This window comes from Ammodytes marinus (assembly GCF_949987685.1).
Source record: "Ammodytes marinus genome assembly, chromosome: 12".
NCBI classification, from domain to species: domain Eukaryota; kingdom Metazoa; phylum Chordata; class Actinopteri; order Uranoscopiformes; family Ammodytidae; genus Ammodytes; species Ammodytes marinus.
The window spans coordinates 15915082-15941004 of NC_137216.1; the positions used below are offsets into that span (position 1 = coordinate 15915082).

Below are 25923 nucleotides of genomic sequence, written 5' to 3' on the forward strand. Positions count from 1 at the left end.
GATCAAAATCATCTTTAGTCAAAATCAGGGAATATTTCCTCACAATCTGTTACCTGTCTGTACTGTGTGTGCTGAAAGGAATCTGGTATTATTACACAGCCTAGGCTCTGTAAACTGGTTTGTTAACAATGGGTATGTCAAAAACTTACTATAGCTAGCAACATACCCGTTTACAGAGCATAAGCTGTGTATTGTCATCACTGGATTTTTTTCTTCAGCACACACACAGTACGGACAAGTAGTAGATCATGAGGAGATATTCAGTGATTTTGACATCAAGCATTCTCCATAATTGCTGACCTCACCTTCAAAGCCTCCTACTTTTTCTTTTACAAATGCTTTCTATCAATTTGAATTTTCGCTTTCACTTTCTGTACAGTTACTTGATACCAAGTCGACGGACCGTAAGATGACGCTGTTGCACTACATAGCCAATGTGGTAAAGGAGAAATACGCCCAGGTTTCTCTCTTCTACAACGAGCTGCACTACTTGGAGAAAGCTGGTGCAGGTGAGTGGCCGTGCCGTCCATCATTGTTCCACTTTTTTTTTTACAGTTCAGTGAAGGGGTCGCGGGTGCATTCATGTGTCTGCTTGTGTTATGTTAACAGTGTCGTTGGAGAACGTCCTGCTAGATGTTAAAGAGCTAAACAGAGGCATGGAGCTGACCAAACGAGAGTACAGCATGCATGGCCACAACACCATGCTCAAAGACTTCATCGCTCACAACGAGAGCAAGCTGAAGAAGCTGCAGGAGGACGCCAAGATTGCACAGGTAACATCATTTAAAATGGCTCACTTGTATTGGCCCCAATGCCTTGTTTTTTGTATTGCTTTATTTGAGTGTTTTAAATGAAGTAATCAAAACATTCTCTAAGTGAATCCACTGTCTTGTCTTTGTTAGGATGCCTTTGACGAGGCGGTGAAGTTCTTTGGGGAGAACTCCAAAACGACGCCGCCCTCCGTTTTCTTCCCTGTGTTTGTGCGATTTGTCAAGGCGTACAGGGTGAGCTGGACTCCTCAAAACAAACAATCTCACGAACCTAGTTGAAAAAACAAGTGCACAACAACTCCAGTGCACTACACTGATCTACTAGACCACAATGGAATGTTTAAAAAAAGGGATCAAAATGAAATTGTATTTATCCTTTTTTTTTTATTCCAAAATGTTCTGCCTTGTCTAAACAATGCAGTCAACACCCACAGCAACTCGATCACAGACTGTTCGCTCAGCGATGTTAATGTGTTTGTTGTTAGCTATGGTGGCCCCCGTTTGTTGACATACCCTTTGTTTGCATATTAGTAGTTTACAGAGCCTTGGCTTGGTATTAAGACCAGATTATTTTTCAGGGCATGCACCGTACAGACATGTAGCACCGTACAGACATGTAGCACCGTACAGACATGTAGCACCGTACAGACATGTAGCAGATCAAGAGGAAATATTTACTGATTTTGACGAAATCCTGATCCTGTTTATAAGCGTTCTCCAGAATCTACGTTTTAATGACCAAATTTACCACATTTCTCTTCATACTGAAATAGAATCTCAGCTCGCACAGCACACGTGGTGAAGCATTTGAATGAGGGAATGAGGTACAGCGCTGTTTTCCACATACCAAAACAGTGACAAACGAGTGTGTTTATCTCCTGTAGCAAGCGGACGAGGACAACGAGCACAGAAAGAGACAGGAGCAGATCCTGATGGAGAAGCTTCTAGAACAGGAGGCCATGATGGAGGAAGACCAGAAGGTCAGTCGCTGCATTCTTTTCCCCACCAAACCTCCCTCCCTCCCTCCCTGTACACTCTGGCCTGCTTGGTAGGGGCAGGAGAGAACACAGTGGATCACAGCTACCATTAGGTAAAGCCTGCTCCACTTCCTCCCCTTTCCGCTTCCTGCAGACTTCACAGGATTAGAGCAGCAGCGAAGTTTTATCTGCTTCTACAGTCTTGACACCCCGCTGAGCCACATCACATCCACTCAGGATCAGCGGTTATAACTTCCACTAACTGGCTTAATGAACTCACGCACACCACAAACCTGGGGATTTGTAGAGGAAAAACTATATTTGAGCTGAAAGAAATTCAGGGTGGGAGAATTGTTATTGCATGCACTGTGCTCAGTACTTAAGAGTGAGACTTATTACAAGATGTTAAATTGTGTGTGTGTGTGTGTGTGTGTGTGTGTGTGTGTGTGTGTGTGTGTGTGTGTGTGTGTGTGTGTGTGTGTGTGTGTGTGTGTGTGTGTGTGTGTGTGTGTGTGTGTGTGTGTGTGTGTGTGTGTGTGTGTGTGTGTGTGTGTGTGTGTGTGTGTGTGTGTGTGTGTGTGTGTGTGTGTGTGTGTGTTACTCAGTCTCCTCATAAGAGCAAGCGGCAGCAGCAAGAGCTGATCCAGGAGCTCAGGAAGAAACAGGTGAAAGACAGCCGCCATGTTTACGAAGGGAAAGACGGAGCCATTGAAGACATCATCACGGGTAACGTCACCTGGGCCCGCCTGGTCACAGTCTCTCTACACACAAACTTACATTACATACATTACAGGGTGCTCTGCATGAAGGTCCTCTCCAGTGCTATGTGTTCAGTCATTGACAAAAGGGATTCTAAACCAACTAACAACAATGACTATGGCCCTTTTTGCAAAAATTCAGCTGTCAGATGTTTGATGATTAAGGTTCAACCTAACGAGTACAAACATGCACTGACGGTCCAGCTAATCCAGCGAGATTAAGCTCAAATGTGTCTGGTGATTTTATTGCTTATCTTGTCTGCTTTGTCTATTGCCTTGTTGTAACATTATCTGTACATAGACGGGGCCGGGTGCAGGTCTAGTTCTTGGAATATCATAATATTAATTAGAAGGGAACATATACATATTTTGTTTAGTGAAGAGCAATGAAACTTGCCAGTGGTGGAATTTCACTAAGAACATTCACTCAAATGCTATACTTAAGTACAGTTTGGAGGAACTTGGACTTTTAAATGATAAAACCTCCATGTTATTTTACTATATAAACCCTTTGTTCACTAATCCCATTTGCAAAATATTGTAGTTTTACTGTACTGCATATGTATATTTTTTCAAGTTTAAAAGATACAATAACAATACATCAGCCAATCAGCCTCTTGTTTAAAAAAAGAAATGCATTACTTAAATCAAAACTCAAACAATCTTGTTAGAAACTTTAAAAAAAATTGTGGCAGAGTTAATACAAAGTAGATCATTTTTACTGCTGAAATAAAAATGTATCAGTTCTCTCTGGTGGAGAAACTATGCAATGGGAACAATGTTTCTAAATGATCTCAAACACGGTTTGTGCAATTTCTTGTAATTTATCAGCCGACATTGCACCAATTAGATACAGATTACCTGCAATAAGCTAGTATCCGTCAATATGAGTCTTACCATAACAGTTGTTTGTCATTTGCTTTGAAGTATATGATTTTACATACAAAAGATAATCTAATGCATTATTAATAATTTTATATTGTTTTAGTTGTTTTAAAGAAGTTAAAACCAGCTCGGCAGTAAAACGCTACTTGCATAATAATATATTAGTATTAAGAAAACAATAATAAAATATTCTGTAGAATATAACACAATATCGATGCACCATTGGAGTACATTTTGTTAATATTTATGTATTTTTAAAAGGTATTTGGTATTTATTCCACCACAGGAGTAATTTAAATGTGCCTTTGTTCATCTGAAATCAGATAGATCCAAATCTCTATTAACAATATTACTCAGTAGTGTTACCTTAGTCATTTAGAGTCCTGGCCCCTTTCTGATGCTGTTGTTGGGTATTTTGCTTAGTGCTAACCAGTGCTAAACCCCTGTAGGTGTCTGCTTTTCTTATGCTGTCTTTGTCTCTGTCTTGTCCTGGCTGTTGTCCTTTGTTGTTCTCGATGCAGTGCTGAAGACAGTGCCCTTTACCGCCCGCACAGCCAAGCGTGGCTCTCGGTTCTTCTGCGAGCCCGCCCTCAATGAGGAGTACCATTACTAAGCTAATAGAACTGTCTCTCTTCTCTAAGGTTGCTGGAACAAAAACGTTCTCCCTTTTTTTATGTCTTTCTCTCCCTCATCCCTGCATGCCTCTTGACACTCCTCCTTTTTTAACCATCACACTTGGAGCCCACAAGACGGACCTGAAGCGCACACACATGCCTGACTGTGTGTGTGTGTGTGTGTGTTCACGCGTGTTCCTCACAAGAGCATGACTATGGGTTTTGGATAACGGTTTTCTCTGCCCACCTGCATGAAGTGTCACACCCTCCATTTATCATCATCCTTGTTTTCTTTTATCAACCATGGCAAACCATAATGTCACAGAGGAAACTGTCTCCAAGGTTGCACTCTAAACTACACTGACAAGAGATGAAAGAGCTTTTTTCATCAAGTAACGGTAGTAAAGTGAAGCTATGAGCTGCCATCTAGTGGTGACAGATTGAAAACAATCATTGGCTTATCGACATATCAATTCAGGCTTTTCTGAAGTCACTGATTCCATTCTATGGTAATGATCTAGGTTGGTTGTAGTTATACCCAACATGACACAGTCCAACATTGAAACATAAAGCATATACAAAAGCTTCAATAATCATCTTCATGGCAGGTATGACAAATGTCTCAATATGTGTAAGTGCCTGTGGCATTATCACTTGCTTCTCTGTGAGTTTTCAATCAGTGTTTTAATTTAAAAATGAATGTTTGTGTGTTCACGATCACATATCATCACTGCTGATGGCTTCTTTGCATGCTAATTGCTTCATCCCTACCACTCCCCCCACCCTCCCACAATGCATCTCTACTCTTCCAGTTCACCCATAATACGCTCTGCTTGCACCTGCCTGCTGACAGGTCACCTCTCTGTCAAATGACTTCTCGTTGTCTGGCATGTTCACTACTAATATTATGCACGATGTCCACATACAAATAATCATTTTGCATTGAAGCGGTCCATCTGTGCAGTTGCATGTCAATTCTAACATTCAAGCGAGTTGTTTTCACTGCATTTATACCTGTTCTGTGGTAATTAACTGGGTGGTAAATGGATGTTTCCCTGGCTTGACGCATGCTTTGCTTGTTTTTTTTGTCAAGGTGCTGTTGAATGTAACAATGCTGCTATGTCCCGGAAACCATACTTGTTTAGCTCACAAATGCTCTGTGCTGGACGTTTGAGACTTGACCTTTCCTCTGTCCTGCTGGTAGTCGCTCTTGCAAAGCAGAATGGGTTTATAACACAGAAAAACAAACTTTAAAAAAAGAACGATAGAAGCTTTGTTCCTCTCCTCCATTCTTCCTGTCTGCTTCCCTTGTCCACTCTTCCCCTACTCTTCTCTGGCCAGTCCCGCCCATGCAGCCTGCTGCCACTCCGCTTTGCGCTCGCTGTGCTCTCTTAGCAAAGCCGGTGTGAACATGTTGGGCATCCTTCTCCTCCTCCTCCTTTGTTTTTAACCTTCGTTTTGTCTTCTCTTCATCTAGCCCTAAAGAAGAATAACATTACTAAATTTCCCAATGTCTACTCGAGGGTAAGGAACTCCTCCTGTAGCACCCCAGTAGTGGTGGATGTGTCCCAAACCTGGCAAGCAACTCTTTATTACCTCCCTTCCTGTTTTTTATTTATTTTTTAACTTTCCTCTCGTTTCGGGTCCACTCAGTGTTGACCTTCCTCTCCCTCTGTTTCCCCTTTTCCTAATATATCCTCCTTCATAACAGTAAATGTGAATGTGTGATAATTAAAAAAAGCTACTCTTTTCAGTAGTATTTTTTTTTGCACTCTTTATATGAAAAAGATGCATTTTGGTTACACAACATTTCTAGCAGAGGTTTCCAAGTTTACAGCCCCTTGCGGCAGCCCTGTCTCAGTCAATAACACTCTGAGACAGCTGACCTGCAAGGCTTTTTTCAATTTAATTTATCTTTTTATTCTGTGTAAGAACTCACGCTGCTTTGAAAGACAGGCTGCCAGCACTTTGAGCAATGTGGGCTCATCAAAACACCTTGACAAGATGACTGATACCTCTTTTATCCCCCCCCCCCCCAAACCCCCATCCAATCCAACGCCTTCCTCCCTCTCAGATCTGAGGAATCAGCCTTACAGGCGAGCGGACGCTGTGCGGCGGAGTGTCAGGAGACGCTTTGATGATCAGAACCTGAGGCCGGGCAACGGCAACGGCGAAGTGGTCGTGTGACGAGGGAGCAGTGCATGTGCTTGGGGGGGGGGGGGGGGAAGATGGCGACGTGTAGCATTGAGAGATAGAGAGAGAAAGAGACAGACAGACAGGAAGTGGAATGCAGAGTGAAGGATGAGAAGAAGATGACGAGTTGTTGTAGCAACCATAGAGATGACTATGTATATATATATTACATAGGAATACATTTTATTCCATGTCTGTGGGACAGCTTTTCACCATGAAGGACTGGGACATGTGTGGGACTGAATTTAAAAAAGTGTCTGCAAGGTTGACGCCGAAAAAAAAAACTTTTGACAAGCTCAAGTGCCTGAACTTTATTGTTATGGTAAAGCTGTCGTTCCGTCTGACGACTGATATTTTTTTTATAATAATAATATTCCCACTTGGAGCAATACAATACTGACCAGGCTTTAAATTCCAAGATGTGGTGAAACTGGACATGCGTTAGTGGCCTTAAGAGCCACGTTGGGGAGATGCTTCCTTGGGGAAAAAAACGTAATGTAGAATGTATGGGACGCTGTTCCCTTCAGCTGTTACAAATATCACATCTTTTAGTGTTGTGTTTGTATCTCAGTACATTCCTCTTACTAGACAAATGTGTGCTAGGCCTGCACTGTTGGGTTCTTTTTATTTTTTTTTACATTTCATGAGGCTTTTCAACTTCTACTCAAAGGGCTGATGATCAGGCATGAAGAAGAGGATCAGAAAATAAGTTTAAAAAAAACTCTATGTTTGTATTCAAGTAAATTATAAGGATGATGAAGATGGAACGAAAAAAAGACACCAACAAAAGTCATTCATTTCAAAGCAAGACAGCTAATGTGAATTGTGTAAATATATGAGGCCTCGTCATGCCCACTTCTCTTTCATAGGCTGTTACTATGGTTAATGGATCATCATCCAGCCAGAATTTGCAGAAGGGAAGTCGGCAGCCTGCTCACATGAGACTCCACCGTCCATTTTAAACGTTGCATTTATGTAGCAGCAGTTATTGTTTGGTTTCTGGGAACAAATAAAGTAAAAAAAAAAAAGTGTTGAGTAAACGAGCCTGCAAAGCAACATGAAATATTCTACCAAAAGTAGAATCTGCACTAAAGATCCTGAACCCGACTGCTCTCATTGTCGGAACTGGATAGAACTGCATTTCATCTCTTTAAAAGTTTTTTTTATTATTACAGATTAATTATATTCCAGACTTTTGTGTCTACTCACTTTATTGTAATTTTAATGTATAGTATTTAACCACTGAAAGGATTCCTTTAAGCTCATGACTTCCATCCAATGTGTGTCCCATTGTCAATAAAAACATGGTAAAGCAAAGTACACAATACAGTTTCCTATATGTACAGATATTTTCCTACGAACCATGTATTATTATTTTTTGCTTTTTTTTTACTTAACACATTGCCAGATGTAATATTGTACATATTGTTTAAAAAAAAGGTTTCATTGCCTTGTGCTATACAACTTGAACGTTATTTTAACTTATGGTTTTGTGTTTCCATTCTTTTTGTATATTTAATTTTTAGCCAAATGCAACCAGAATCTACAGTTGTTTGTTATAAAGTGTCACTGTCATGCAGGAGGCATTAGACCACTGAATCTGCTTGTGGGTGCGTCACAGCCAGCTAGGAAAAACACAAACATGCTCTGATTATAAAAGTGTTATGTTTGATCAGATTTAAACTTCTAATCGTACACATTGTATATCTACTAAAAACTAGTTTCAGTTAGCGGTCCTGTGATTAGCCGGTTTTTGTGGCTATTAGTGATGCACCCTCCCTGTGATTATCTCCACATGCAGCCGTTCATCTCCCCCATTAAACTCCACTGTCGGTTATAGTGACATTTCTCTTAACTGGATAATACTGGCATCCCTTTTTGTTCACCAGAAATGTATTTTCGGCAGTTTGTGCTTATTACTAAATAACAAGCTTTTTTCCCCCCTTTTTTTTAAGATTAGGTGATATGAGATTTTCAATGAATATGATCAAATAAACCATTTACATTGACTATAGAACTGTTTCCTTTGAGAATGTATTTTCTTCAGCAGGGTGTACTGACTTGAGAATTAACTGCAAGCTTTAAACACCATTACTAAATCACTTTGGCAATAACAAAAACACTGTAGCAAGTTGTTTTCCGTTTTTCTGACTACCACGCAAAACAATATCAAGGGGGACAACATATCAGCTTATGGGCGTATTATCAAATCCTTGATGAAATATTTCTTCAGTAGTGCTTGAATCATCTATTACACCACATGCAATAAACTCTTAGAAAATTCTGTTAAGGAAAGTCTTGGTGCTTCTTGACCTCTATTGGGTAATGAGAGGTAATACTTAGTTTGCATTCATTGATAAAAATAGGTTAGGGAAATAAGCTTATTTGAGCATCCAAAATGACTATAAAGAATCAATTATTCTTTAAATGTATAAAGGGAAAACATAACGGTATCACCTTCATGAAAGAAGGATAGTATATGGCTTTTGCTTCAGCTAGATTAACTGAATGAACTACTGCTCAACCACAAAATGACAAATCACAACTGATGAGTTCTTTAAGATTGTTTATTAAAAAAACATTACTGTAAGGTTATTTCTACATATGAGCATGCAGTTACTTCTGAGTGTGATAGGTATGCCTGGCTCAAAAATTATACAAATAGTATAATTAAACAAGACAATGCTTTTTAGACGTAATGATTTGCTTAAGTATCCAATGACAGACGGAATCCATTCAAACAGTATTTTATTACATGTCACTACAGTATATCAATTTCGACAAATGCTCCAATTAAAACGTTTGGGATCATTCCACGGGAATACGGCTGCAGTCAAGTTCAAATGAAAAGTATTTCCTCATGACCTCTGGATGCGTCCAGCGATAATGATGCTACTTTTCCAGGTGAAAGCCAGTCGGCATGACAGTTAAGATATGATTTTAATTGAACATAAAAAAAATAATGGCAATGGAATACATGTACCACTAGTCAACTAAAAAATACTTCAAACAAAAAGCAACAAAAAGACCATCGGACATTTTAACAATTGATCAGCTGAACACTCTCCTGATATCAAATGAGTCACCCAGTTAAGTGTGTAAGCTCAGTGTAGCACATTCCCGTAAATGCCTGAGAATTGCTGGTATCTCACACAGGCTGTCCAGGGTGGTTTGACCGGTAGTCCGATGAGCTTGGAGGGGAATGCATGTTTGTAGAAGTGTACAAATTACGATAAAAAGAGGCGGCATAATGACATCACGGGGCGTCCAGCTGTTCCAGTAAAGTTCTTCTCCTTTTCTCCAGCTCTCCTTCACTCAGCTCACTGCCTGATGTATCCCAGCCACCCTGAACACATCACAGAAAGCACAAAGACTCACTGATGTAATGATGACGTACATTGAATGTTTAGTCCAAATTTCACATCCAGTTAACCTTTATAACATCAGTTTACTGGAGAGAAAGAAAAAAATATATAATATTAATAAAGAAAACAAACCTCCTCTTTTGCCGCTTTTCTTTTAGGAGACTTCTGTTTAGAGTCGGAGTGAGATTTAGCCCGGGACTTGTCGTTCTCTTTATCTTTCTCAATGTCCTTTTCACGCTTCCCGTCGCGCTCTCTTCCTCTCTTGTCATTGTCGGACTCTGGCGATCCCTGTTGTCAGAAATCACCATCAGTTCACATTCAGATTATATATTACACACAGTAAATCAACGTTGGGGTCCCCTCTGTTAACTTACAGACTTGTGACGTCTCTTCTTGGCCTTCTTCTTGTGCTTCTTGGACTTCTTGTAGCTTCTCTCTGGTTTTTGGGCAGAAAGAAATGATCGGTAAATGTCAACACTGCTGCTCTTCTCCCTGTATGATGAGAAACAGATCATCGGAGCTTGAAGAGCCACTCACCGGATTCTCCACTAGACGAGCGTTCAGAGGGAGATTTGGACTGGGACCTCTTTTTCTTCTTGTGGTACTCATCGTCCTCAGACTCCGAGCCCTGTCAAAACAGAAAAGTGGAATAAATCAAAGATTGTATGGGAAAAGGACGGTATCCTTGTTAATTGACTGCTACATTGTTTGCAGGGCAGCTCAATTGTCTTGTGTAAGCGCAGTGGTTGAGAAGCACTTACCGATCGAGAGCGTGATCGTTTCCTGTGGTGCTTCTTGGACTTCTTCGAGTGCTTCTTTGTCTTAGAGTGGTGATGTTGGCATTCATGCTGAAAAAAATAAAATACATGTAAATGCCATGTCAAACAGCATCATCTTAGTCATGAAGAGGGAAATATTCAGACCTTTCCTGCTCTCATGGCAGACTTACCTCTAGGACATGCATGAAGTCTTTAAAAATCCTTTTCCTCTCTGACTCCAGGGTTACGTCTTCAAAAGCGGATTCTTTTAAGAATCTCTCTCTGACCTGAGATTTTATGAATTTCAGTAAAAAAACAAAGGTACAATCAAAACAAAAAAAGACAAGCTACTGTTTATTACTGTACAAATGATTGAGAATTTAGGAGCTCAATAGCAGAGGAGAGGGATACAAAATAGAAATGTGTTAAAGCCACTACGAGTAACATGGCATGTTGGCGTCCCCTTCGGACAAAAGCGGTAGTATTTTTACGACGCCCGCTGTCGCAAAGCTGTTTTCTAGCTCGTGCCAGGCGTGCGAGTGTGAACTGAGAAGGCGCAATATAGTGCATGTCCGTGTGTTGAAAGTGTGAGGACTCTTTTCGGCTCCGTGAGAGTGGTTTTGACACTGCATCAACTAATGCCAGTCAGTGCTACACACACCTGATTGCAATGAGTTGATGCAGCAGCGTCACCTAACTACTCTCTCTCACAGAGCTGAAAGATTACGTGTCCTCACAGAAAGCGAATGAACGAGAGACGGCAGTTAGTATGGATCACGATGAGGTAATGTGTTTGTGTTGTTGATGTAAATAATGACTATTTCAGATAATGGTTATCTGATGATGGTGAAGCAAAGCAAACTTTGTGTTAGTACCAACCGCTCATTCATTTAGGAGTGAACACTGCAGTCTAGTTTCGCTCTTGTGAAATTGTATACACGTTGCTTGGCAACGCCCTCGTCCCGCCCGTAGCCTATATCACTCTCCCTTTTAGCTTTTCTTCATTGCATTCTCTTTTTTTTTCTTTGATGGTTCAGCCCCGTTATCAGTCATTATGACGACAAATAACTGTCTCAAACAAGGCTCCCGCTCCCCTTCCCTCACCTGGAGGGATAGGCTTCTCAAATCGCGTTGCAGCGCCACACTGAAATCTGCGACCAATACAGATATGTGACCATAGAGCCTGCACGAGCGAACCGAAAATCGGACTGGGTGTGCGACCAGACCAAATGCAGTAATAAAAACTATATAAAAACGTCTTTCTTTGCACTGATGGTCTCGTTTGCTGTTAAAGGTCATTTATGATTATCAGAGGAAACATGAGGCTGTTTAAAAGATATTTAAATGTTACTCGCAGCCGCTTTAAGTGCTGTGAAACGATAAGAATATTATTAGCATTAAAAGGCCTTACCCCCTCCCATGTAGTTTCTGGCTCCAATGGTGGTGTGGCCTGCTTCAGCATGTTCTTGAAGGCTGCTTCTTTTCTTTTCATCTTCCTGGCCTCCTCCTTCTCTCGCTCTCTCTCTCTGGCTTCTGCCTTCTCCAGTAACTACACAGAAAAAGAGGTTGCCAAGATGGGTTAATGCAATAGATATAAAACGATGAAAATAAAATTCAAACTGAGAAAAGGCCTTAAGACTTAGATCCAAAGACACAAAACCTCTCTCAGGAGTAAGTAATCAGGTGTAAAAGTAAAACTAATATTTGAAATTCATCAAATAAGCAAAGTTACTCAAAAGGTAAACTTTGAGATGGTATCCCCTCATTATACATAACAGCATCTGTGTTGCTTTAAGGTACTATGATCTTACGCTGTTGAAGGCCAACTTAATGTTTCCTGCATCCAGTGTGGTGGCTCTCTTGTCTGAGCTGATGACTGATCCAAAGTCATCAAAAGTAGTGTTGACTTCAACCAGAAAGCCTTTGTCCTGTAAAAAATGACATCCAAAGAAGGGAAGCAGAAGAGTGAGAACACGTTGTATGACACAAAATATTAAAATATTGTGATGTGAGCAGATGTAAAGTTTGTTCTTGTGACACTGTGCTGTATAAGTAAGAATTAAGGTACCTTAAGAATATCTTTGATGATCCTCTTCTCATCATGGTAGCGGGCTTTCAAGTCTTCAACATAGAATTTGAACAGATCCAGGGGAGTTGAACCTGTAGCCAGACAGGATGTTTAAATAAAAAGCATTGTCAGCAGACAAAAACAAGGTTGCAAAAACAAAATAACAATTAGCGTGCCGAAAATGTTAGAATAAAAAATGAATAATATTCAAATATATTCAAAAAAATGCATTTAACAACAAATGCATCTAAATTGAATGGGGTAAGAAAAAGAGAGTGCCCTGTTCATACAGTATTCACATAATGAGCTGTGTATGTTTTATTTCTGTGTTTGTGTGCTGTTGTCTGCATTGTCACATCCACTTAGCTGACGTGTATGTGTGAAGCCATGTGTGCTGCCTTACCGGGTTGGCCCAGCATGTTGGCAAAGCGGATGTCTGAGCTCAGGGCCGGGTACATCTCCATCCAGGCAGACATGGAGTGAAGCTGACCGTGGTCGTGGAGCTCATCCAGAAATTTCTGGAGAGAAAAAAAACAACCACAAATTAATTTCAGGGCAGCAATTGATATCCAGTGTTTATATGAAAATAACACAAAAAACACAACAGCTAGAATACAAGTATTAATCAACTTTTGCAATGTGAAAAGTGCAACATGGGAAGTAAATTGAGGACATCAAGCAAACCAGTCTGTCCCTGACATGGTGACTTGTAGTTTTGAGTGCTTCACCTGGAAACATTCTCTGTTCTTGCGTTGTCTTCTCCTCTCCCTGAGAAGAGTCTTCTGTTTCTCTTCCTCCTCCTCCTTCTCCAGCGCTCGGATGTGCTCCTCAAAACAAATGAGGGCGTCCTCTTTGTCCATATCTGTCATCAGATAATAACACCACCATCAACCAGGAGAACTCAAGTACTTTACAAATAGTCACAGAACCGAGGTTTTTCTATTTTTTCCCCCAGATAAGGTGAGGTTAAAACTTTGTCTTCTTATATCTACCGTATGTTTCAAACTAAAGCAAGTAAACTTAAGACATGAATGTTTTGCTCTCATACTCTGCAGCTCTTCATCTTCTGCAAAAGTGGGGTTGTCTAGCAGGTACTGCTGGGCCTCAGACCAGGTAGTGCGGTATGTGACGTTGGCCATGTTGTCCAAAATGTTCTTGAGAGCTTCCCAGTTCCTCTTTCTCAGCTGCTTTGCTTGCTCCTGGAAACAGGTGGAAGAATAAGAATAAACCAAGATGTCAATTTTTCCAGTGTTCACAAAGCTGCCTCCCCCCCAATCTTATAACAGTATAATTCTCAGATAGAGCCTGGAAGTTAAATGATTCATAATTGTTTTGATAAACATGCTAAAATCAGGAAGATTTGGTAGAACTGTAGGAGCATTACCTTCTCTTTCTTAGCGAGGTAGAACAAGACATCTTCATAGATCTCCAGTCTATCTCTCTCTGGTACACAGCTCCACACCTCCTGCTCATTAAACATTTGTTCTGCTTTCCTGGATTCCAAGTAGGTAAACACACACACACACACACACACACACACACACACACACACACACACACACACACACACACACACACACACACACACACACACACACACACACACACACACACACACACACACACACACACACACACACACACACACACACACACACACACACACACACACACACACACACACACGAATATACATGTACACAATAAACCACATGAGGGCAGCATTTCACAGTTAAACTTAACCTCTATTGGTTCTTAATGCCTTGTGCAAGCCATCAGAAGCAACTTTGGTTAGAGTTAATACAAGATCTATACAAATTACAGCTGTCTTTTATGATGATCTACTTTCATTGACCGCCTTTCCGAAGTTGACAAAGGTTAACGTGACACACACATGTCACCAGACAGCCCTGTTATCTAGTCCAACTGTCCAACTACTGTTGTGTGCCATCCCGTATTACAGTCCCAGTCATCACAACAAGCTCTTTGACAAGGTCACCAGTCGATCCGTCCGTCCCCTCTCTGTCCACCAAGATGACTTTCACCCAGTTGCCAAGCCACAGCGTGCTGGTGAACTGGATGTCACACTGACTGTATCATTTTAAAATGGTGTCTGCACAATTTATAATGCACAACACCGTACAAGTTGATACGTGGGTAAAAAAAAATCTCAACCAACTGAATTAGTACTCATTTACTGAAATTGATGCACTTTTTTCTAGTTATAGTTTCAGGCCATCTCTGTAGCATGTGAAATGTATTGAGAATGGTGTGATAGTGTATAATGCACCTAATCAAGGCTGTGAATAAGTTCCAAATCCAAGACGTCATATGCACCTTTGCCCCTAGATCAGAACCAACAAATGACAATATTCTTTAACTCACTTGAATGACCACCATAAATGTAAACAGGCTCATGTTAGGCCCAAAGCAAATTCAGCAACACAAGTGTGACAAGTGACGCAAAGGTCAAATCGGTTTAAGTGGAAGCTTACTGTGCTATGTAACTGCATGGTGGGGTGCAAAAGGCATAGATGACTCTTCATTGATCCGCATCCACATAATGACATTGACAATTCAGGGAACGGCAAATCATTACAGAGGAGAGAAAAACTTGACTGTGAGACCACTGCAGCAGCTCTTACTTGTATCTGGTGGTGGAAGTCATCTTCTCGTGGTTCTCCAAAAACCTCTGGAAGGTCTCTTTGGACTCCTTGTATTTAATTCTGGCCTCCTCTTTCTCTTCCTTCTCCGTTTGGACTTTGTAGGCATTGAACGCCTGTTTCTTCTCACTCAGTTTGGGAAGCGCGCTTTGCAAACAAAGAAAAGTGAAAGAATGTAGGTCAGATTGTGCATTGTTCTCACCTGCTACTGTAAAATAGGATAAACTGGTCTCCTGAGAATAAATGTACCTGTAGCGAGGGTCATTGATAATCATTTTCATAGCCTGCTCCCAGGAAGAATTGGAGGACACACCCTGAAATACAGAGATAAGATTTAAAGTCATTTGGTCCTGTACAGTTAAATTGTGAGAATATGATTTTTTAAAAGACATTTTTCAATCAACAGATCAAGGAAAGTGAATTGTTAAACTGCCCTTTGTTAGAATGGGCAAATGTGACAGGCAGAGGAACAATGAGTTGTGCTGCTTTCTCTCCAAGAAGTCAACACATTTACTTAATTACTAATAGATGCAGAGTTAAAAGCTTTTGAGTGGCAATAATTCAAAGAAGTGCCACTGAGGACTTATGAAAGCGCCCTTTCTGCCACTCGCCTCTCTCAGGGAGTGACCCCATCATCCATTATGAACTGATTCCAGCGCGTGCCTCCTCCGTCTCGTCAGTTGTCACAGTTATTCTAACTCACTGAGGCATGCCACTTTCTCTCACTGTCTTAAATCCCCAGCCAGCCACTGTGTCTTTGATCCAATAAAGCTAATCATAAAGACAGAGCCATTAAGATCTTGCAGGAAATGGCAAGCAAACTCAGAGAGCTTTGTGCACACAATTAAAAAGGGAGGCTAAATATAGTAGCATTCAAGGTGGGAGGGTGCTAGGCCGCCTTGCCACCCAACACACAACACATCCACAGTGACAGGAGGTGAAGCTTAATCGTTCTAAAACCTTCCGGGGGCTCATGAGGAGGGACAGGGATTTAAGATCCAGGTCAAAATGCAAAGGATAGTAAATACATCAGACATTACGGGAGAATGACCTTCATTTTGAAAGAAATACATGTCTTTTAAACTAACCATTTTAACATGCACATAATCAATGGCATCAACTACAGCCACCTTGATGGCAAATTTGTCTTGATTAAAAGCTTGGATTTTTCGCATGACAAACTTAGCTCCACTCAAAGTAATGAGGCCATAAGCTCACCAGCCTTTGTAGTTCCAATGGCACAGTGGCACAAAATGAAGTGTTAAATATATCTAAAATCCGTTACAATGAGCAACGCACCCAGATAATTATTTGTAGCTCTGGTCATAGCTTAAAATCTCATTTATGGATACTAATGTCTGTGTAGGCGCATTAACAAATACTGATTTGTTTTAGCATTTGACCTGCTCAGTGTCAAGTAAGGTGAACATGCCCTACAGGCCAGCAGGGACAATGCAGTCTCTTATCACTAGAACAGGTGTGGCATCTAGTTCATCTACATGTTAACCCCATTTCACAGCCTGACTCACCTTCTCCTTTAGCAGCTCCTTGAAGGCCTGCTTGGCCTCCTCTTTCGTGTTCCATTTGTAAGTTTTCTTCTGAAGCTCGGGCCTTTCTTCCTTTGTGACTTCAACACTGAGAGCAAAGGAAGATGTTTATTGGATTAATTTAGCTGTGTTTGTATGAAGCACATTTTGCATTTATCAAATCAGGCGATGGAAAAAAGGAATGAAATACAGAAACAATCCTCATCATCCATGATTACTAGGGATGGGCGTGAGTGATATGCCTCGTTTCCACCGAGTAGAGCGGGTCGGGTCGGCTCAGAGCGGGACAGCTCACTTTTAAGAATATCAGTGGCCGCTACCAGTAAAGTTTAGGCTGGACTGCGATAGCCGCCGCCAGAATATGGGTCAAACTATTGGGCTGTGATACAACTGTGGTCAAGCCAGCGGTCTCTCGTTTTTGCTTGGTCAAACCAGCCGCTTCTTTATTTATTCCCCCTGTGTTGTGAGCGTATTATGCCGGTAAACGCACAGAGACGGCTTGGTGCAACTGATAGAGACAGTGAGCGACAGCTACGTGACATCGTAGCAGTGGGACACAGTGTAGACCACACTGATTAATTTAATGAAGAAAAAAAACACCACACAATAAACAGTGCTGCGCTCACATTTTCGCCAAAACAAGGCTCTCTTCATTCTTGCCGAGGTGACTACAAACGGCGGAAATGATTATTTCGACCAATCAACGGACGGCATGTGTAGCTCCACCTTTTCAGGCGGCTGGTACCCCAACGGGGGAGTACCGAAAATAGGAGCAGCTTAGAGCGGTTAGGCGCGCTTATATCCGTACCCTGGCGAATGGAAAGCCAAAATAACCGGACCAAACCACTCCGACCCGCTCTACTCGGTGGAAACGAGGCAATAGATTCCACAAGTAGTCGTTTCAAATGAACCCAATTGGTGAACAAGGGCCCTCACGTTTTTGTGTGCGTGTGTTGGGGTGCCCTTTATGTCACTTTAAATGTTTTGCCATTAGAGTCCTACACTGTATGTTTTGACCCGACCATTTAATAATTTTTTTATTAGGAAAAAAGTGTTTTGAACTTGTGAAAAATAAATCCTTAATATCAAATGGTAGCCTAACTGTGACTGTATTAAGCATTAAGTAGGCTACAATATAAACATGCACCTTTATTATCGCCATTACTACAGATATATGCCTTGCGTTCTAAAAATAGATAATAGATATAAACGAGCACAAGAATGATCCTTGAGGAACTATGCATAACTCGATCTTGGATTAGACTACTGGTGCCCATCCCTAATGAGTATATTAAGTTGAAAGGGTGCTTTGTACATAAACATGGTGTCATGGTGACAATGGTTCTGGCTTGATGTAAGTGGGGTTAATGGATTTCTGTATCAGACATGCTTATTTACCTGGCTGCGGCCTCAATGGCGACTGAGCCCTCTAAGGAAGCCACAGGTGTGTCTGCAGTCTTGACCTCGGCTATGTGATGCATGGACACCTGAGACAGGTGTTCGTCAGAGACCGCTGCTGCAGTTTCCGCCTCCATGGCGGTTGCCATGGTGGCCATGTTATCTGCTTGCACTGCAGGAGGTACTGCGTTGCCGGGAGCCACTGCCTCAGACGTTCTGCAATCAGACCATGACGGTTCAGACTACATCACATGTTCACAAGAACACCAGGGCAAAAGAAGCTGACTGAACAGTCAGTCATACTCATGATAAAAACAGAAAAGGTTGTTTGATTGTGGAGCAAGAAATCATTTGCATGGTGAACACTGAAGAGTAACCGAAGTAAAACAGGAAGCTCTTACCCATTCTCCTCTGCTTTGATCATAGCTGGAATAGACAAAAGGAGAAAGCTGTTAGGGTAGGTGTTTTCATTTCAAAGCAAACTGGGATAAGATAACGGCACAGAGATAAATGTACTGCGGGAGCCGTAATGTGTCGCTGAATTTGTGCCTCCTGCATTTGTAAATCAGTGATGCCCCCTCTCAAACAAGACAGCGCCATGCCATTCATCGTGCTGTTAGAGACTCATCCATAGAGGCTCAGTATGACATCGCTGTCGCTCTCACAGCAGCAGCTCTTTACCTTCCAGATCCTCCAGGTCTTTAGGTTTGGTCCATCTGGACTCCTTGCTCTGAGAGTTGTAATAATAAGGCTTCCCTGTGTCTGACTTGTACTCCTTCCATGGGCATTTAGACAGCATTTGCTGAAGGAGGGGGGAAACAGAAAGGAAAAGATTTCAGTTGTCTTATCCATCCATCTCATTTATTTCTAAAATGTAAGAGTAAATAAATGGGTAGAAGTAGATGTTCAACACGTAAGTGATAAAGTGTGTACCTCTGCAGGAGATTTGAGGTCATCCGGTTTCTCCCATGTGGACTGCTTGGTCTCTGTATTGTAATAATAGGTCTTCGCATCCAGTGATTTGTGTTCTGTCCACAGGGACTTCTGGAGGACAAAACAACCAATAAATCAACTGTTTCAGTGTAAAAGTGGCAGAAAAAGGAGAAAAGTGCAAGAAACCACTTTTTTTTTAAATTCTATTTTGTTAATTATTATCGTCAGGTCTTTCTCATCTATCTTTCCAATTTGAATTTGCACAAACCTTCTTTGGCTGGTCGTCCTGTGGAGATCCATTTGTGGTACTCTGTGGGGATAAAAGGGACAGATCAAAGAATGACAGACTGCAGCTAAGGAGAGGCCACAAGCTTAAGTACTGGAGCCGATAACGTGAACTCATAATTGTAAACTTTGAATTACTGCATAATAAATAAAACAATCATGTTAGACTTACAGCTGTTCCAGGTGCAGGAGCTGTGAGGATGAATGAATAAATCCAGTCAAGATGCTGTACTTGTAATGAGCCCAAAATATGCAAGCATATAATTTGAAAGTGAAATGACAAATTACGGATCTTACCTGTGGAGTCGACACCAGGCTGCAGGAAAGACAATGTTATTAGTTGATTATTCCCCTCAAGAAAAAAAATTAGACATCCGAAAAGTTTACATGTCTGGCTCTGAAGGGTGAATCCAGCCGGGAATAGACTCATCATTCACAATACAGTGTTACTGACAAAGCTTTCCTAATTAGTACAAAACACCATGCCCATCAAGATACAAAAAATGCACTTGTGATGATTAAGTGGATGTCTTGTGATCTCTAAAGGCGTCTGGATGTTGTCACAATAAATATATCAGATCGCTCATTTGCACGAGTTGCTTACTACTCAGTGGAGAAGAAAGATAAACAGAACATCAACAGTGAAGGGCTTGTGTATTTCATTACAATTACAGCGATTCATAGCTGAACTTAAGCCATAAAAAATGAAAAGCGATAAATAAGAAACATATTGCTGGCAGGTGTAGATCTTAAGTTTAACCAGATATTTAATTTAATTATGTTTTAGTTGTTTCATTTCAATGAGTGGTAAAAAATATACTGATTTATTTTCTTTTTTAATGGAATGACATCAACAGTGACTGTTCGCTGTGCAAATGCTTCATTTAGCATTTTACAGATCGCAGTGTATTTTTAAAAAGTGTGAAGCGAAGCACTGAGGAATAAGTAGCAAGGAGAATTACCGGTCCCGTTGGTTGAACGGCCGCAGCTGGCATGCGCGGGGGCATCATCATCCCTGGCATCATAGGAGGCATCATGCCTGGCATCTAATAAAAGAAGCATCATGAAATATTCATCTGGCACTTCCATAGGAGGCAGGCAGAGGTATTAAGACACAGTGTGAGACAGGTCGGTGTCTGTGAGGAAGGCAGCTGGGGGGGGGGGGGGGGGGGGTGGAGTGAGAATCAAATGTGCTTATTGAGTGGTGTGATGATACAGCTTGTTATCTGTGAAGCTGTGACAGACCAAACTACATTGCCTCAACACCTTTTCAGACTGGTGTTGTTGGCACCATATCACACCTACTTATATACATGACGAGACCACATATGCTTTTTAAATATGTAACATATTCATAAAAAAGGCTGAATTAACGTGCGACTACCTCATCAGTATTCAGTCAACCAATGGTAGATGTTTAAAATAAAGTGATTCTGGAGAACTCTTGTTGTCAAAATCACTTCATCAGTGAATATCTCCTCATGATTCACAACTTGTCTGTACTGTGTGAAAAATCCAGTGTTCATACACAGCTAGCAAGATACCAATTCATAGGCTATGTATTTAAATTGGATTTGTTTTCTCCAGACAACACACAGTACAGACAGGCAGCGGATCATGAGGAGATATAAGTAAAACTTCACATTACTACAACTTGGGTTATATTTTGTATTTAATTATAACTATCAACTTTATCAGTTATGATACCCTTCTACTCACCAAACTCACACTAACATCTATCACAAGCAGTCAGATGATCGTAACAGTTGTAAACAATAACTACAGTTAAACGAAGAAGTCGGTCTCTGAACTTTTATGGATGTTTAGCATTTCCCTTTGGTTCTTGTCTAAATACGTTTTGTTGTTTTGATGCACCAGTCATGCCCTGGCTGACCATTTATAGTGATTTCACTTTCTATATCAACCTTTACTTTGATACAAAATGCTTCTTAACTATCACTTTTCAATGCTGTAAGGCTACGTATGAGCAACTGCAGAAAACAGTTGGCCTAATTTCAAGTGGCAAAGCAGTTACAATATAAACAAAAAAGTATTTCAGTACGGGAAGACAATCACCTAAAATCAAAATGAAGAAAATCAATCTTTATTTGTTAAAGTATGTTTAAAGTGTAGGGCTGGCCCGAATTATTCGAATATTCGAATACTCGTTCGGAAAATTAGTATTCGGAGATTAAATTAGTATTCGGAGCTTCGTTTTTTTTTTTTTTTCAACATTTTTTTTGCAAGAAGCTAGTACTGCAATATAATGTCATCAAATAATTTTATATTTGGATATAAAAGTTAGTAATATTGTAGTAGTAGTAGTAGTATTGCTCATTTAGGAGGATATTACATCACTAAGTGTCATAGCGCATCCATTACTTCACCTCCGAGCGCGTAAATCTTCAACAAAATATGCAGATACTGTCAAAATCGGTTCCAGGGAGTATATAGGGATTATTAACGTTTTAAAAAAAAAAAATGTTTTAATATTTTTTTTTTATGTTGTTTTTGATGGTGTGTTTTTCTGGAACGAATATTCGAATATTCGCTCGGAAAAACCAACAAATATTCGAAGCCTGAAAAATGGCATTCGGGCCAGCCCTAGTAAAGTGGAACTGTAAATTATGGCTGACTAAGATTCAGAGGTAGATGAAAACTGGTGTGTTTCTACTGCTAATCCCACAGGCCCCAAGAATCAAGAAGCAACCAAAACAGAGACAAGCTTACAAGCATCCTAGAAAAGCTCACCTGTCCCATTGGCGGAGCCCCCATTGGAGGCATTATCCCAGGGGGAATGATACCAGGAGGCATAGGGCTCATGCTGGGCGGTCGCTGTCCCATCTGCATTCCCATGGGAGGGAAATGAGGCGGTATTCCTGGTGGTCCCATCTAGACGAAGGATAGGATGCATTAGATTAGATTAAACAGTAATGAAGACTTAAACATTTAACACTCTCACTTCAACCCTGTATGACAAGTTGGACAAGAGGTGAAAAGCTAAATTGTCACAAACATATCCGTCAGCGACTTACAAATGGGGGAGGTATCCCTGAGGGCGGTACACCTGGGTAAGGTGGCGCTTGGCTCGAGCCATTATTAGCCTCCGATGAAGACTGTCACGAATAAGAAACACCACACAGAGTTAGTGAACTCACTCACAACAGCCAGTGGTGTGAGGCCTAGCTAGCGGCATGCTTAATTCAACACCATGAATTCCTCCAAATACGACGTCCTCAAATACAATTCTTGCAACAATATTAGCTACTGTAATTAAGATCAAATGAAAATGTACCATGACGTGCACAACAATGAATCTCAAATGATGAGGGCAATGAACTAAATAATACACTAAAAGGCAAATAGGAGTTTCAAACATGTTATAATCATTTCACAATATTTCTAAAAAGGGTGGACAAACATATAAAAAACATCTGAAGATAAGGCATCACAATTCAACAGCACATCAAACTACAGGCTATAAATTCAATAAGAAATATAATCAAAACGTGGTTAAATGAGAGAGGTCCATTTTACATGAGCAAGCTGCAGCGGACACAGTCCCACACCTGAGGAAGACCAAATTGTTGGTCGGAATATTTTGTCTTCCTTTGCTCAATAAAAGTGTCTTCAGGGCTGCAAGCTGTGGTTCAGATGTTATTTTTTTATTTTCTCTGTCCTGCACCAGCCACATATAGATGTGCTGTGCATGGCAAACTCTTTTATATACAGTCTCTATGGCATCACATCGCCATTTTGAAACAACTGTTTATTGGAACATAATACTTTGTCAAATGAAAAAGATAGGTGATCTATTTCAAAATGTTACAATATATTGCTTTCTAATTTGGTATAATATTATTCTACTTAAGGTTATTCAAAATACACAAATTCAAACAATATAATAATAATAATAATAATAATAATAAAATGAATAATGTGTCACTTAAATTACGCAATGTGACCATATTGGATCAAGTCATTCTGGTTAACATGATGTGTGGTTCTAGAGGCATTTGTAAGTTATATTTAAAAAGATAGTTATATTTAAAAAGATGCTTATATTCTTAAGTCCTTCACTTTAGAATAATTAAATCAATGCATTATAAGACCCAGAGGTGGGTCGTAACGCGCTACATTTACTCCGTTACAAATACTTGAGTAACTTTTTGAATAAATTGTAATTTTAGGAGTAGTTTTATTGCAACATACTTTTACTTTTACTTGAGTAAATATTTGAAGAAAGAACGGTACTTTTACGCCGTTCCATTTGGCTACGTGACGGTCGTTACCTTATTTTTTTATATATTTTATTTATTACATGCGAGAGCTATTTCTCTCATGATTTCTCTCCCCGGGGACGTCTTCAGCCAACATCTCTATCACGTGACTATTTCAACCAATAAAAACCACATTACAAAAGCTTGCCAATCAAATGCAGCCACTTCAGTCACATGACAAGTGTTGTCATGTTGTCATAGGGCTCAACCATGGGCTCAACAATGTCCGCGGACTTTTTTAAAGGCTGCGGTTCTGCACCGATGTTGTGTCCGTGGCCGTGCCATGTAGGTTAAACGCATATTTTACCGACTATCTGGGTGAGTCGAGAAAATGGAAGAAACCGCTGATTCCGAGGAGCAATAGCCACACCCCTGGCCTCAAATACAAACTCACACACTTGCAAGCTCTCAATCACACTAACTTACAAAATAACAATCACAGTGACACAGACTCCCACACACTCGCAATTACAGAGAAACTGTTCTTCTTTGACACATGTCCTGTTCTCCCTGTAGCCTACTCACTTCGCATGCCCCAGTCTGGCTGTGTGAGAGTCTGAGAGTGGTCTCTTTGTTCAGCCACTTTGTAGTTTCATACGTTAAGTGAGTGTGCCAGCAGGTTTTGATGTGTAACAAAGTTTAATTTTGTGTGTTTTATCATTTTGGGGCTAAACCCAACCTAGATAATTTTCTCAGGGCCAGTGACATATTGTAGGAATTTGTTTTAAAATGTGTATGTGCAAAACAATTGCAACAGTGTTATAAGTGTATTGGTTTTAATTAATATAATTTTGGACAAGCCTAATTTATTATCATTTTATTTGAAGGGTGATGTATTTAATTTGGCAGATAATTAATTTATTATTGTTTGAGTTCAAGGGTTATTCATTTGATTTTTAAATACCTTATTTATTGTTTTATTTAAAATTATTTTATTTAACATATCTTTATTTGAACATTGCTGTTTTATATTATGTTCGTGTCTATTCTGTACCGTTTGTGTTGCTCTGTATATTTCAAAAATAAATCCGGAGTAATTCAGTAGGCCTACTTGTACTCTTGAGTACTTGAGTAGTCTTTTCACTGCATACTTTTTTACTCTTACTCGAGTAATAATTTTTATGAGTACTTTTACTTCTACTTGAGTAATTATAATCTTAAAGTAACTTACTTTTACTTGAGTATATTTTTTGGCTACTCTGCCCACCTCTGATAAGACCTTATCGGGATATGTAGGGACTATGTTGCATAGACCAACACAAAGTAATTGAACTAAATTACTTTACTTTCAACAAGAGTGAGTAGTATGCGTTTTCACAGTTAAAAACCAACATTGTATTACATGTGTATAAGTCTGCTTGGCCTAAGGTAACTTATTTGCTTATAAACAACCGAACGCATATGAAATGATGCACTAGTCTAGCACATTTTCCTGATGACAGGTATTTACATTATGAACATAGATAGACGATAGCGCAGATGCATTGACGTTCCTATAACTATTGAATGGCAAGCTAGTATGTTAGCTGTGTCTAACTGCGGGTTACTTTGATTTGTCTTTATCTTACCTGAAGTTGATACATATTAATATCCACATACATTTCCCCTTTGCATCTAGGTAATATTAACGGGATGCCGGTATAAGACGCCGTTTATGATTGGAAAACCGTCTATACCCTGGCCGAGAATAACTCCTCAACTAGATAAAAAACGCCCCTAATCAGCCTTACATGAGAAAATTAACACTGTTAAACGTATTTACTAATACTACATGTTGCCAAATCTAATAACCTGTTGTGTTTTTGGTCTCTATATTTAGTTTGTACGTAGGCTTCAGTTCCAGTGCATAGTCTGGACCATGACGGTATGATTGTGCCGCTCTCTTAGCACAGTGCTAACTCGAGATGCTAACGTGTGGTTTTCAAGCACGTGAAACTTTATTTTAAATCACGGGGACACGGAGCCGGTTATCAACCAACTCCAAGTAAGTACTAATTTATTTTGGACCCTTACTGGCTTCTTATAAAATGTATAATCATGTATTATTTTAAATGGTTGTACTCACCATGTTGACGAGAGGGTATGAACATCCACGAAACTTGAGCACCTCTCAACAACGAGCACAACGATTGGTTCAACTCCCTCCCGAAGGCAGAGGGGTCAAAGGTAAAGATTCTGTAGCGTCATTCTGCGTCAGTATTGTGCAGAAATGCAATGAAGGACATTGTGGTAATATTGTGAGTCTGGAACTTTTATTTTCTGTCTATGGTATGGAAGTGTATGAGATGAGACGTGTGGATTCTTAAATTATTATTTTTTCTTTTCTTAAATTCAACAATTTGTTCCACATTCCACATTAATTATATGGAGTTAGCTTGTCCTATGCACCACTAACACAACTATAAGTAATATAATATATTGAATATAGT

General features: G+C 40.2%; 2 protein-coding genes across 4 annotated transcripts in view; one reads left to right on the forward strand and one right to left on the reverse strand.

The window, feature by feature from the left end:
• The window catches only part of fmnl2a (formin-like 2a), a 49971-nt gene extending 41774 nt beyond the window's left edge, over positions 1-8197 (forward strand). The window contains exons 21-27 of one of the 2 annotated variants that reach the window (XM_080038293.1): positions 380-509; positions 610-773; positions 903-1004; positions 1655-1750; positions 2353-2473; positions 5482-5581; positions 6079-6208. In XM_080038293.1, coding sequence (XP_079894419.1) covers positions 380-509; positions 610-773; positions 903-1004; positions 1655-1750; positions 2353-2473; positions 5482-5581; position 6079 — 714 coding nt within the window. In that variant the 3' untranslated portion in view covers positions 6080-6208. Of the gene's footprint in view, positions 1-379; positions 510-609; positions 774-902; positions 1005-1654; positions 1751-2352; positions 2474-5481; positions 5582-6078 lie in introns of both variants that reach the window. The other variant, XM_080038292.1, reaches the window with a different exon arrangement.
• A 549-nt stretch (positions 8198-8746) lies between these two features.
• prpf40a (PRP40 pre-mRNA processing factor 40 homolog A) lies at positions 8747-25596 on the reverse strand. 2 transcript variants are annotated; one of them, XM_080037847.1, is made up of 27 exons: positions 25560-25583; positions 22250-22330; positions 21966-22106; positions 20177-20260; positions 19512-19530; positions 19387-19406; positions 19198-19239; positions 18930-19040; positions 18678-18798; positions 18398-18422; positions 17997-18212; positions 16581-16686; positions 15301-15365; positions 15034-15198; positions 13773-13881; positions 13437-13587; positions 13117-13250; positions 12792-12906; positions 12389-12480; positions 12132-12248; positions 11732-11869; positions 10512-10607; positions 10324-10410; positions 10100-10190; positions 9937-9998; positions 9695-9850; positions 8747-9543 (listed from the first exon to the last, which is right to left on the reverse strand). In XM_080037847.1, the coding sequence occupies exons 1-27, from the start codon at positions 25560-25562 to the stop codon at positions 9454-9456; spliced, it is 2637 nt and encodes an 878-aa protein (XP_079893973.1). In that variant the 5' UTR covers positions 25563-25583; the 3' UTR covers positions 8747-9453. The 2 variants fall into 2 exon arrangements, with proteins under 2 accessions (XP_079893973.1, XP_079893974.1); XM_080037848.1 differs by lacking the exon at positions 22250-22330 and having other exon boundaries at positions 25560-25596.
• Between the last annotated feature and the right edge of the window lie 327 nt (positions 25597-25923).

Coding starts and splice junctions, on each gene's coding strand:
- prpf40a (XM_080037847.1), bottom strand. Junction 16,687..17,996: donor GCCATTGAGGCCGCAGCCAG/GTAAATAAGCAT, acceptor CTTTGCTCTCAG/TGTTGAAGTCACAAAGGAAG. Junction 10,608..11,731: donor CAGAAACTACATGGGAGGGG/GTAAGGCCTTTT, acceptor ATAAAATCTCAG/GTCAGAGAGAGATTCTTAAA.